This window comes from Diabrotica virgifera, chromosome 7 (genome assembly GCF_917563875.1).
Source record: "Diabrotica virgifera virgifera chromosome 7, PGI_DIABVI_V3a".
Lineage (NCBI taxonomy): Eukaryota > Metazoa > Arthropoda > Insecta > Coleoptera > Chrysomelidae > Diabrotica > Diabrotica virgifera.
The window spans coordinates 163,428,026-163,440,310 of NC_065449.1; the positions used below are offsets into that span (position 1 = coordinate 163,428,026).

Genomic DNA, 12,285 nt, shown 5'->3' on the forward strand with positions numbered 1-12,285 from the left:
TTACTTAAATATGTTTTATTGGATGCCAACTTCAACAAGTGTAATAAACTATCTTTAAGCGAGATATTGGCAGTATCAAGATGCAAAATGTTCAAGCTACACCGGAATGATACACTTTGAAAAATCTCTCAACATAAAAAATAACAACGAATAAAAACATTTCAATATAATTTCATCAAAATTGTAACAAAATATAATAATGTATATTTGAAAAAAAGTGACAAAAAACTAATAAAATCTAGTACAAACAATATTTTTGTAAAATTTCACCTAAACTTATTATTCTTTTTCTCTTAAGTAGTAACATGATTATGTAATGACGGTTGGAGCGTCACGACCCGTGAATTTCTTCAGTTGGGAGATTTCCAAACCGACGTCCACCAAGGGTTTTAGCATTTCTTGTGCATCTGATAGTACGTTCTTCTTTTCGTAGCTATCAATGTATACTCTTATGGTGGCGCCGCTGCTTCCTGTACCTGACAACCTGAAGATTAATCTTGAACCATCGTCGAAAAGTATCCGGATACCCTGAAAATAATATAAAACATTTAAATACAATATAAAGAACAGTAGGCCAAGATGGCAATGGTTGCGTTCGGACGACCACAGCGGCTGACTGTCAGCAGAAATCGGCTGAGTGGTTGTATCTAGCGCGGATAGGGAAAGCTTAGTAAATCTCTCAGCGGCTGACTTCCAGCGCACATAGGTTGATTTTAAATAATTAGCCGGCCAAAAGTCAAATTTCAAAAGTGGCGTTAAAAATTCAAGACACGTCCTAGAGACACCTGATGGTTTGTCTTAACAAAAACTTACTATCCCCACTCCAGAACTATTCACCGCGCACGTGTGCACGTGCGGATGCGCGCGCATGTAGCTGTTAGTGAATTTGTGTTCTCTTAGCTTAATAGTCAACTTTTTAAAAATTGTGACATTTTGCAATATTCACCTTATTTTTCAAAGTGATTGTGATGGAATCGAATAATTTAGGTAAGAATGAATATTTCTTAAAATATTTTTAGAAAGTTTACTGTTACTTTATATTATTTTTAGAGAGTCAAAAACAAGCCGTTTTATAGTGACATTTTTGTTTAATTTTTATGTTTATAAGACATTTAGTTATATTATCGCCTCCGATCGAGCAATACTATTTATTTCATAGCATATTGCATATATTTGGCTAATTAATGGCATACAGTTTAGGTGCGGATAGCTACGGATGCCAGAAATACAGGGGTTTTAATTTTGCTATATAGGATGACGTCACAAAAATAAAAGTACCTACATATTTGTTTTAAATATAATTGCGATTTTTTTTGTTTTAACTACATTTGGTGACTGCTCTGGCCTAAAAATAGTACTCCGTAAATATCTCTGAGACCAAATGGAGCTACAAGATTTTCCTAATCTAGAGGACAAATTAAAATATTTGGAAATTAACTTATTGAACTGTTATATCTGATAATTAAATCAGTTTAAAACAAAGATTTCGATATTTTAAAACGGCGATGATAGAGAAATGGTTAAAGACTCACGAAAAGATGCGGTATTTCTATAAGCAAATAAAGATTTTTTAAATGGAACATTTAAAACTTGTAGAAAACAAATAAATGGAACCAGTTCGGCTTCCTAAATTATTTGAGGACTCCAGTGAAAGGATGAAAAGAAGAAAAATAGAAGAAATACGTTCTTTGCTTGATGGTGAAGCTATCGTTCGTGAAGCACAGACATTACAGGCTCGTGAAAAAAGGAATGCAAAAGAGATCCCAGCTAGTGCAAGGAAATACATAGTTGCGTACAGGAAATTAAACTTCTTTTAACTTCTGACCAGCTATTAACAATTTTAAGAAGCAAGAAACGTGTACATAATAGGATCAAACCACGGTCATTTTGTTCTGAAATGATTAAAATGCTGTTACCTACCGGGTGACCCCAAATACTGAGTCCGATATGTCAGGTACCGACTGAGGTATAAGTAAAAACCTGCATATTTTGTATTAATATTAAATTTTGATTTTTTCTATGAAAAATACAAGTCAATTTTTAAAAAACAATATTTTTCTTTGATTTGTACCAGTTTTAGTAGAAATATGCTGTACAATAATTTTGGCCGAGTAAATCCATTAAATCGACGTATGTGCGCTGGCTCAGCTGTCCAGCCGCTGTGGTCGTCCGAACGCACCCAATATATCTCTGAAGCCATTCAGTTTAGTAGTAGAAGACTTTTTTTACAATCTTAGCTCTATGCAGAGGAAGAACAAATGACGCTAGAACAGGAAACGCCAGAAATTACCACAAATAACGAAACTAATATAAGTACACAGGACGTTCGAAAAACACTTCAAAAGCTGCAGGTAAAGACGGAATACCAAACGAATTACTGAAATATTCTGGAGCAGCAATAACAGAACAATTATTAACAACATTAATTACAAAATTAAAAAAACCCAATAAAATATCGGAAAAATGGAGAACGAGAGAACTAATTCTAATATACAAAAAAGGAGATAAAAAGCAGCCAGAAAACTACAAAGGTATCAACCTGATAAACACTACCCTAAAACTTACAACTAAAATTTTACAAGAGCTAATAAATCAGAGGATAAGTTTAGCAGATGAACAACATGGGCTTCGTACTGAAAGATGGTGTACAGATGCAGAGTATAATAGATCAGCATTACTATGTTTGACTTGAAGAAAGCACCACCTTGTATAAATAATATTGTTAATGTTTATATTATTGAATAGATAATTTAATAACCTTTTAAATGAGCTATCACACGACCCCTATTCTTATTTAAAAAAATCATGTATTGCGTCATCACGCCTAGACGGATGACGTCACTAGTATGATATATATGGCAAAATATTGTAATTTAAACATAAAAATCGACCTGATTTGTAATTTATCTCCAGAGTCACCCATTCTCGAGAAAATGAATTTATTCCAACTCAAACGTCCTCACTGTACCTATAACTTCAGAGGCTTATATCTTAAAACCATGATTTTTTGGAGCTACGCGCCCATTGAGTCTTTTGTTCTACATGTCAAGGACTACCATAACCCAAATTTGCCAGAGAGCCATTTCCCATAAGGTTTTCTGCGGGGTCCTTTGCTATAGCCTTTTCTATTCCGATTTGTTGATTCTGTTGTTCCTGGAAGTAATTATTTGTAGAGTTAAACACTGTTCAAATATATACATATTTGTCCACTCATTCGCCATTGGTTCTGTTTATATTAGAAGATACTCATTGTTTCTTTGAGTTTTTGGTATTCTCATAAATTTTGTCTTTTTGACATTCATTGTTTCTTTTCCATACTCCGCTATTCTAGTCACCAGTCTCTGACGATCCTCAATATTTTTGGCTAAGATGACAGTATTATCCACATATCTAACGTTTCATACTCAAGATCTTAGGATCTATTCTGAGTAAGCATTACATATGATTGGTGACAATACGCACCTATAGGGCTTTTCATCGATTGTCATTTGTTTCGAACTTCTGTCATATGTCACATAATATTAATATATCTACATCATACGTCATTGGTTTGTATCATTGGTATATGCCAATAACGTATGACGTAGCTATATTAATATTATGTGACACATGACAGACCCTCGAAACAAATGACTGTGAATGAAAAGCCCTATATCTGATCCCACGTTTAATGTCACTTTCCTCACACCTGTTGACAACTGTTCGTTAACACATAGGTTTTGGCTCGCTGCTTATAGTATAAATTAGATATGATCCTGAGGTCATTGTAGTCTATCTTCTTTGAATGCAGGACATTCATTAATTGTTCATGGCGTACTTTATCGAATGGTTTATTATAGGGAATAAAACACGCATATACATCTTGATTGACGTCCAGGCACCTTTCTTTCAGTATATTAAGTGAAAAAGGAGCTTCACGCATTCCTAGGCTTCTGTGAAACTTCTTGTATTATTAACGTCTTTGCCCAGTTTATATTAGACAAGGCGAAAACGGCGGGTTCGTTGGAAAAAATATTCCCATGAGATTTTTTTGCATAATCACATTTGTAATACAACCCAAAATTCAAGAAGTCGCCCACGAGAAAAGTGGTCCAAATTTTTTTAACAATTTTTTTAATCAAATTGCAAAAATTATTATTTTTGGTCTGGACAATTTTTTTTAGGTTTTTTAGAATTTTAGACCATTCTGGACAAAAAAGGTCTCTTGTAATTTTTCTCTGAAGTTGATGGTTTTTGAGTTGTAAGCAATTTATAATTTGAAAAACGCAAAAATGGCCATTTTTAAGACTTAATAACTCGGTTAAAAATTATTATTATGAAAGCCAGAAAGTGACTAAATCAAAGTTTAAAGCCCTCCCTACATGATCCTGAAGAAATTTGTGTCATTAATTTATTACTAAGCTGTTATTTTTAATTATTAACAATAAGCCGTAAGAGCGTATTGACGGGGCTGTAAATGTGAGTGCGAGTAAGATGCCCCATTGGACTGCCGGAATGGCATCTCTCTCGCACTCACCATAGACGGCCGCCTAATACGTGCTGGCGCTCATTATTATTACTTAAAAATAACAGCTTAGTAATAAAATTATGACAAAAATTTCTTCAGGATATTGTAGAGGGGGCTTTAAACTTTGATTTAGTCACTTTCTGACTTTCATAATAATAACTTTTAACCAATTTATTAGGGCAGACTGCAATTGCGCGCAGCGGTCAGGGTTCTCAACAGGGTGTCTAAGCCAATGGTGCAATTGCGCGCACGTCTTTAAAAAGGTATGCTGTGATTGCGCGCAAAGTCGTAAATTATAGTAAACGGAAGTTTTATTTACTTCTTATTCGTTTTGAACGGAAATTTTGCTAATTTTAAAAAATTAAGATAATAACAAGTGAATACTACATTGAAATAGTTGTGATAAAAAAAACTAAATAGTGTTTCTTTTATAATTAATATTTATTGTATTAAATAATGTACATATGTAGACATTTAATTTGAACATGCCTTATAACATATAGTTTTAACAAATTCTATTCTGGATATTTCTTTATTTTTAAATTTCTCTATCAAATTTGTTACATATTTTAATGTTCTTTCATAATTAATATTTTTAATTTTTTTTTGTAAATGTAAGCCATTTAATTGCACATAAGATCCTACTTGAACATTTTTTAATTCATTTAAAAATACAAAAATATTAGGATGCGGAGAATAAAATATTTTTCCGCAAATCGCCAGGAAATTTTGACATTCCTGTCAAAATTTCTTGAAGAAAAAGTCAGGACTTCCTTACTGTAAGGAAATGTCATTTCCTTACTGTAAGGAAATGATATTTCCGTACAGTTGTTAGTGTTCTACATAAATCCATAAAACGTCTGTATGCATTTTCGTACTTTTCTCTTGATTTCTTTGGCAATAATTCTAATGAAGCAGTATTCACTGCCTCAACCAGCTCTGGAGGAGTCCCAGGAATGGAAATTTCATCATCACTTATCATTTTACTTTCGAGAACACCAGCAATTAAATTTATAAGCGTCAAGTTTGACAATTCAACCTCAATACGTTTCCATAGTAACCCAAGTAATTTTATTAGGAATTTCAAAGCACCATTTATTTGGGAATAAAATTATCGCGTTTTTTTTTAAATCAATCAATATCTGTCGAATTTTAAACGATTTGCGGAAAAATAGTATGTTTACCTCGTAGGAAAAGCCACATTCCTGGACTCTGTGTTGCTAAGTCTCGGCTTGCGCCTCGACTTAGCAATCTTCACAGTCGTCCAGGAATGTTAAGCTTTTCCTACCCGGTAAACAATGTACTATTGTTAAAATGGCTATGAAAAGATTCACAGGCGTTGGTAGTCCGTTCTCGACTTGGGCTACATGAAGCCCACATCTCTGGATGAAATCTTCCAGATTCAGAAATGTAATTCTCCGTTAAATAATCGCAGAAGGACGTTATACGGGTATCGTTGGGGGCTTCAGCAATCAATTCTTCAACGAAGCATTCCGAAACATCGGTACTATCTAAATATATGAGGCCGAAAGACCAGCGTAACCATTTCCCCAACTCACTGTCCTTGTCGAAATACTCTCTTTTGAGTCCAATATTCTGTATTTTCCTCAGCCAAGCCTGGCTGATGTGGAATCTGCAGCCAGTTATCTTTAGCTGGGGCCAAACGTTTGGGCTTGCTTTGTGAATAGCTTCTTCGAAATCACACACAATTTCACTGGGATTTAATGTCAGATTCTTGCTATCACAAGCAGATATTACAGTTCTGAACACTTGCTCATAAGCTTCTGTCTTTTTATTTTTTATAAGTGCAAAAACTAATGGCACATAATGTCCATTACGAACCACGTGAATCGTGAATAACTGCGTGAAGAATTTTGTGCAGTAGTTGAAGGTCCCATCACAGAAAAACTTTGTTTCACTACACAAAAATTGTAAGTTTTTTTCACAACTGAATATTACTATTCCTAACTCGTTATTAAACGAAAGCAGGAAGTCTTCATTTATTGAAGTTTTAATTTCAATTGTAGCCAAAGCGTCGAAAACATCGTCCAAATTTTTGGGAAATGGTGGAAGTAATTTTCTTCGAGATCGGTAAGTGCCGTGATATTTCTTTGTGTTTACATGGTAATTAGTACAAACTAGTAATAAGAAAAAAACTCGTAGATATCAGAAATATCTACCTACCGCAAACGATAAAACCTGTATTTAATATTAAAAATAATAAATAAGTCGATTTGAATTTAATTTATAGAGTTCGCATCTATGGACAGCTGGCTTTCGATCTCAAAACCTGCTCTACAGTCACAGTATTTCCTCTGTCGTCTACAGATGGCGATACTTTTTTCGCAAACATTGTATTTAATATTGTTATATTAATTTTGTTAAAACATGTTACCTTGATTTTCAGATTTTCATTTCCATCGTGGTTGTGCTCGTTCAAACTTTCTAAGAGAATAGTTTCGTTGTGATCCACTCTAATAGATGCTTTACACAATTTGTTCGTACACCGATATTTTGTACACGTAGATTGCACCCTATCTTTACGAAACGTAAAATTATTAATCACAATTAATTTGCTGACTCGTTCGCTCAACATAAACTCCATTTTCGAAATACTATATATTTATTTGTGATATCTGTATTTATGCTGTCTTCAACAAATAAGAATTTACAAAATGTCATTAGTATCGTTCGCGGTAACGATCCCGTACTTGTCCAGGATTACTTCGCATGCGCACTTTAAAAAAGAGCGTTCGCAGTAATCGAGTTCTGAACTGCTAGCCCGTGATTTTGTCCGTATGATATTTATTTTATTTGTAATACAAAAATAACCAATGTAATGTAAATGTATTAGGTTTAGGTACTTGAAAGAATGAATAAAATAACATAGGTATATCTATGAAATCTTTATTAGACGAGGATACCCTATTATAATATTGATTAATTAATTAAAAAATTAATATATTATATATTATACAGTACAATTTTCAAAGGAGGAAGACCTAACCCTTCGGTCCAAACCTAACTTTCGGGTATTAGAGTGTAGAGTACCCCAGGAGGTATTTGACCGCTGAGCGCAATCACAATATACCGTTTTGTTTACCTGCCTTAATCCTTCCGTTGCGCGCAATCACAGCAACCCTCTTAAAGGTAAATTTCAGTACCCCAGGAGGTATTTGACCGCTGCGCGCAATCACAACCCACCCATTTATTAAGCCTTGAAAATCGCAATTTTTCGTTTTTTCAATTTTAAATTGTTTATAACTCGAAAACGATCAACTTTAGAGAAAAATTAAAAGAGACCTTTTTTGTCCAGAATGGTTCAAAAAACCTAACAAAAATATGTACGGGCCAAAATATTAATTTTTGCAATTTGATTAAAAAAAATTGTTAAAAAAAATTGGACCACTTTTCACGTGGGCGACTTCTTGAAGCTTATTCTGGGATGTCTCACGAATGTGATTATGCAAAAAAAATCTTATGGGAATATTTTTTTAACGAACCCGCCGTTTTCGCCTTGTCTATATCTAATATATTAAGTTGTGGATGACTTTTAGTGATCCACTTTAGCACATGGGACATTAAGCTAATGGTGCAGTAATCGCCGTATTCTCTTGCGTTTTCTTTTGGGGAGACAAATGGAGATCTAAGTTCATCAGTCTTTTAGCTTGAGCTATAAATTCAAGAGTGTAAGTAAAACATCGATGTGCTGCTCAACTATAATTTTTATTATTTCGATAGAAAGCATGTCAGGTCCAGGGCTTTTCCCGCTCTTCATTGTTTTTGAATTTGGGTGGTAAGGTTTAATTTAACCACTCACAACAATACGTGAGTTTGGAGAATAAAAAGAGTTTAAAAGTAAAATATGTGAAAATAAAGTAGATATAAATAATATTGTACTTACTTGATTTTTAGTTACGCTGTTGTCGATAGGATCTACATAAGAAAAGTTGTCGGCCTTGCTGACTTTGTAGGATTTACCGCCAGCTGTAAATGCTTTACCAACCAAGGCATTTGTTGCTATTAAGTTTTCTAAATGTTTCATCATGTCATTCGCTGCGTCACTTTCGCATTCTTCATAATCGTACCTAAAAATACATTGCATGTGAAGCTATGATTTCATATTAAAAGTAGATCATTTAGGTTACAACAATAGGGCATTCCAACATGCTCTCAAAATTAAGTCAATATGGCCGCAGGGAGGCAAACATAAATGTTATTCTGTTAGTTCTAATGTGTTTTAGATCATTTTAGTTACGATACTTTGTAATTTTCTTTTGTACAAGGATTTATTTAACATTTTCACTGGAAAAATTAATTTAAAAAGATACTATGCCTCATTTCTGTGGTGTATTGAAGTGTGAAATGCGAAGTACTCGTGATAAAGTTTAGTTTTATCGTCTACCATCAGTGCTACATTTTGAGCATAAAACTGAACTAAATAAGTTATCATCTGAGAGACAAAAACAATGGTTAAATGCTATAAAATGTCCGATAAAAATGCTAAATAATTAACTATGTCTACGTTACTTACACTTGGAAAACTTTCTCCACTGTAGGTTAATTCAGACTCCTTGAGAGAGAATGAATCTATATTATTTACTTTACTAGTTCACATGATGACAGTATGGCAACTTTCTGCCATACTGTCATCATGTGAACAAGTCAAACCATAGCTCAGATGTTACCTGGAGCGTAGTAATGGAATATTTTAAACATCCATACTTAAGTTCACTTTTTTAACCGATGTTTCCTTGTCGGATTACTTGTAAAGGGTTTTTACCCACATATTTTTGTATTACTATATCTTGGTGGTTAGCATGTAAATTTCACGTAAGCACTGATGATGATTGGTCAACCAATCGAAAACTAGTTCTGTGATGTAGCCCTTTTTAGGGATTTTAAATATATACCTTTTATAAAGGATTTTATTGTTTTTTTTTTATTAATTATACCTTTAGGTGGCATTAATTTGTATTTTGTTAACATCGTTTGTAGTTAAACCAAAGAATTTATTACTCTCCTAGGAGAAGCTTTTATATGATACAGATGGTCACGTTTATTTTGTCACTTCAAAGCAGGCTTGTTGACGAGGGATGTTGCGGCCGCGGTGCGGGCGGTGGTGAGATCGCGTAAGCTCCGTAGTCGTTGTCAAGTCTATGCACCCACTAAGTGGGAACACAAAATCCTATACTGAAACGTTACATGGCAGTACCATTCTACTCACGTCTATATTCTTTGGTTAAACCAGTAAAGACACAATATTTTTTTCATCATGACTACATATAAATATTATATTACATATATGGGATTAAACCCCAATTGAGTATGCAAAGAAAACAAAATAACAGCATTTTAAAATCATTCCTTTGTTGTAGTAATTCAGTTGTTCTCTCCAAAAATTAATATTTTGGAGCTTAATTAGTTTCTAAGATAAACCATTCAATTGTGATTCATAGGATAAGTTTTATACGTAATATATCTAATAAAGGTTACCTAGTAAAATAGTTTCTTCCGTATATACTCCAGTGTTCTTTAAGGATTTCTTCTACGCTCATATTTTTCTGTTCAATCACTGATAACCAAGCCAAAACAGCCCAAATGCCATCCTTTTCACGAATATGGTCAGAACCAGTTCTAAAATAAAAGTTAATTAATACTATTACTAAACTAAATTCATAGTTTCATAAACTAAATATTAAGTAATGCAGCCATTTAAATGACTTGATTGTATACACAAACCGCGGAAGCGGCTTTAACGCCGGATTTACACTCGGCCTTTGCCACTGCTCCTGCCGCTGTCGGAAATATTTCCCGAAATACGATATCCACGAGAGTAAAGTGTTCACATCAGTCCTCACCAATGCCCTCAACTCATTTACCGAACGACTCACAACGATGGAAGATGTGGAGGTTATCGCGGTGACAGCATTATGCCTTGTCAGTAGAAATAATTATTTAATGTTTTAAAAAGAAATGAAAAACGCCGTCGTCAAAGAAGATGGTGGATAAACAAAATTCATCGCAATAGAACGACGATTTCAAGATGTTAAAATACAGGGTGTACAAAAGCAAAATTGGAATTGATTATAAAAATTATTAGATTAGGTATTGTTTGCTCGTGAAATCAATATTGATCGTTTTTCTTGGACAATTTTCGAAGTTCAATTATTTATATGCAATCTGCTTAATTATTAAAAACATAGGGATAGCTTAACCCGGGAGCAGTCGCGCCGCTAGAAAAAAGCTAACATTTTATCCTTTTCCGTGATAATTTGATGAAAAATTTTGCAACATAAATTTCCTCGAGATGTCCTCAAGTGCCTCGAGGAAAATTGTAGTAATGCGTACGTATTTTTTTTTATTTTTTTTGTGGAATTTATGGCTTTGGTGGGAAAAAAATTAGTTTTAAAATAGTTAGAAATAGATATTTTTAAAATATAAGTAAATAAAAATAATATAAAATAAAAATTTGTTTTAAACTCGTATTTTTTTTTATTTACATTAACGTGCTCGGCAACTATGGCCACTCGCACGGGACGATTACAAACAAGATTACAAGAGGTATAATTAAAGAGCATTAACAAGTTATGTCATAAAAAAAAATTAAAGTTTATGATACAATGATATTTTTTTTAAAAACTGAAGAACTCTGTCTAATTGGTTGGTATCACTTAGAATGTCACATAGCTGCGGTTTTAGTTTGAGCTGTTGTCTTACTACACTGAACTGATGACATTCGGTAATAATGTGGTTCACGGTAAGTTGGCACTGGCATGTTAAACAGATAGGCCGGATATCTGATGACATCAGGAAGCCGTGAGTAAGTTTGGTGTGGCCTATACGGATTCTTCTTATATTTCTAAGGTCTTGTCTAGAGAGTCCTGTGGGGCCAGTGTAAAGTGGCTTATATACTGAGGGCAGGATTGCACGTAAAGATGTATTTAAGGAACTCCAGTGGGTTTGCCATAATCTCCATGTGAATTTGTACGCTTCTGTTTTCAAATCTTTACAAATTTGGATGTGGGTTGTTGACGTGGTATCTGTTGAAGCCGTTTTAGCGTGATGATCTGCAAGTTCATTGCCAGGTATACCAATGTGAGACGGAATCCATATAAATGTAATCTTAGTGTTTAAGGTAGAAAGGTGGTAGTAACAATGATGGATATTTTGGACAAGAGGATGATCGGTAAATAATTCCTGAATGCATAAAATTGAAGCTAGAGAGTCTGTACAAATGGCAACATTTATATTCGAGAGGTTAATATTCTTAACAGCCTGTAAGCTACTATATAATTCTCCAGTATGTACGCTGCACAGAAGAGGAATAAAAGAAGCACAAATGAGATTGTTTTGAGAGGTGACTGAACAGCCAACCCCTAAATCACTTTTGGAAGCATCGGTGTATATTACTTGATCAAAGTGGTTATTGTGTATAATTTCAAAAAAAGCTTTTATCATGAGTTCTTTAGGAGTTTCATATTTATTGAATTTTGTTAAATTTGTGTTAGTTTGAGGGGTCTGCATAATCCAAGGAGGAATTCGATGAAAGGGGATGGGATTTGTCAGTCTAAAATTGATGTCGCTTGTTATTGTGGACAATATAGAAAATATAGGTTTTATTATTGGTGAAGGGGTGGTATAGGTTGTTGTGAATAAACGGTATACAGGATTAAGGGGATTAGAAGAGACAGATGCAGCATAGGAAAGAAGAAGATATTGCCGTCTAATCCAGAGAGGAGGCTCACCGGCTTCACAGTAGACACTTTCAGATGGAC

The 12,285-nt window shown here is 34.0% G+C and overlaps 1 protein-coding gene across 1 annotated transcript in view; it reads right to left on the reverse strand.

The window, feature by feature from the left end:
* LOC126888840 (phosphoglucomutase) overlaps nt 1-12,285 on the reverse strand; it is a 106,323-nt gene continuing 94,038 nt past the window's right edge. Inside the window, exons 9-11 of the mRNA XM_050657265.1 lie at nt 10,004-10,144; nt 8,412-8,595; nt 1-528 (exon numbers count right to left, since the gene is read on the reverse strand). Coding sequence (XP_050513222.1) covers nt 310-528; nt 8,412-8,595; nt 10,004-10,144 — 544 coding nt within the window. The 3' untranslated portion in view covers nt 1-309. The remainder of the gene's footprint in view (nt 529-8,411; nt 8,596-10,003; nt 10,145-12,285) is intronic.